At 41.4% G+C, this 1,931-nt stretch overlaps 1 protein-coding gene across 1 annotated transcript; it reads left to right on the top strand.

Annotated features, from left to right (window-relative positions):
- Positions 1-436: 436 nt before the first annotated feature.
- Positions 437-844, top strand: LOC141843820 (uncharacterized). Its single transcript, XM_074731843.1, has one exon. It carries the CDS (start codon positions 437-439, stop codon positions 842-844), a length of 408 nt encoding a protein of 135 aa, XP_074587944.1.
- Positions 845-1,931: the final 1,087 nt, after the last annotated feature.

The following is a 1,931-nucleotide window of genomic DNA, read 5'->3' as shown; positions in this document are numbered from 1 at the left end:
TTCCATCCATATTAATTACACGCCAAAACATGCCTATGCCCATTCTCCAGCGTTCACGACTCACGAAGAAGGTGGCCTTGTTCCATTTTCGAATGCATTCCCTTATATGTTACATTCTTTTTTATTCTATTTTTCTCATGATGTTACAATCTTGAGTGCTAGATATTTATGACTGCCACTGTCTGCTACAATGACTTGAAAATAAATATAGATTAATACTACCAATATAAAAAATTATGCATGTTAAGATATAAATTAATTTGATATAGTTTTATGTCATTAATAAACTATAAATAAATTCACACACACGCATCACACCGGCAGTTCTATCCAAGATTTATATATTTTCATCGGTTTAATTAGTACATCGAACATCTTTGCTCTGATTTTATTCCCCAGCTCTGTTCTCTCTCTCACTCTCTCTCTCTGTTTCGCGATGGCTAATGCCAACATAGTTTGCTCCATGTGCGGCGATGTCGGCTTCGCCGATAAGCTCTTCCTCTGCTCCCGCTGTAACCACCGATTCCAGCACTCCTACTGCACCAACTACTACGAGGAGGCCACCCTTGCCGCCCCCACCGTCTGCGACTGGTGCATCAGCGAAAGCAGGAGCACGAGCGAATCCAAGCGCGGCTCCTCCATCCTCTACTCAAAGAAGCTGCTGTCGGCCAGCAGAGGTCACTCTACCGGTAGCAGTGGCGACGGCTCCGGCGACGACGGAAAGGTTAAGCAAGGCCGTTTCCGGGAACAAACCCGCGGCCGCGGCAAGTCCGGCGCCACCAGTACTGCTTCTTCCAAGCCCACAGGCCGCAGGTACAAGCTACTCAAGGATGTCCTGTGCTGATCATATGAACATCGCTTTGCTCATCAATGTGTATAATATGTATAGCAGTAGTCTGTGTGTTGTGTAGTTGATCATACATAAAATGTTAATTAATTTGCTATGTCTTCAAGCAGTGGTATATATAATGTATATAATAGTTTAATGGGGGCAAAGGCACTTGCAATGGATGTGATTTTGAGAAGAAAGAAAGATGGGAAAGGGAAAGATCACATAAATGGTTGCTAATTAAGTTATGGGATAGGAAGAAGAGAGGGGTGGCAGTGCCCCTGGTGTTTGCCCTGTGCAAGGTCAGGTGTACTCTTCTATGTGTCACGTAGCAAAAAGACTGGGATCCTATTCGGATACATATATATCTAATTAATAAACAGGGGACTGCTGACAGAAATTCGTGCTTAATTGTGCAACGCAAATTGGGGCTTACAAGTCGATGGAGTTCCTTGCTCGGTACGTAAGGATTAACTTCAGATAGTGGTTCAAATCAGTGACACAAGAGTGGAAGGTGCGTGAATGACATAAAGAGCTAGGATTGCTTTTAAGGAGACATAAGAATGGAGTGGGGAACACGTGCATGCATTGTGGGTGATCTCGTGCATTCAGCTCCCTTGGCCCGGTCGTGTAGGACAGTATACGTGTCTGTGCCCGTAGGGTACCCTGCGACACAAGAGTGGACAGGTGGAACCACAAGTATCGCACCACCTGCATCTGTTTCTGAACCCTGATCTTTTCATAAAGTGGGTCGGTCCGTCTGCAAGCTCCAAAATCTTGTCTGATCATGTCCTATAGCATCGCATATACATTTTCTTAGTAGTTTCTTTTTAATATAATCTGCTCTCTGGACAAGTGCAATCAGATCGCAGGGATTAGTATCGACTTTTGTTTTTGTTTTTTATAATTCGGATGCCCTAATTTTATTTAACTAATTTTAAAGATAGCTAATTTTCTTTTTTAATTCATCGATCAACTATTAAAATATTTATCTATAATGAAATTTGAATTTTATTTCTTTTATTTATTCTCTTGAGGATTAGTATCAACTTTATTTTCAATTTTATATAGATTATTTAAACGAAAAGAATACTATTGAAAT

The sequence above is a fragment of the Curcuma longa genome, chromosome 13 (assembly GCF_044706935.1).
Source record: "Curcuma longa cultivar G26 ecotype Majalengka, Jawa Barat chromosome 13, ITB_CL_G26_1.1, whole genome shotgun sequence".
In the NCBI taxonomy this organism is placed as follows: domain Eukaryota; kingdom Viridiplantae; phylum Streptophyta; class Magnoliopsida; order Zingiberales; family Zingiberaceae; genus Curcuma; species Curcuma longa.
Note: the sequence above shows the minus strand (reverse complement) of the source record. Positions and strands in the feature narration are given on the sequence as shown.

Bases quoted from the DNA above. Each gene is read 5' to 3' on its own strand.
- LOC141843820 (XM_074731843.1), top strand. From the start codon at position 437: ATGGCTAATGCCAACATAGTTTGCTCCATGTGCGGCGATGTCGGCTTC.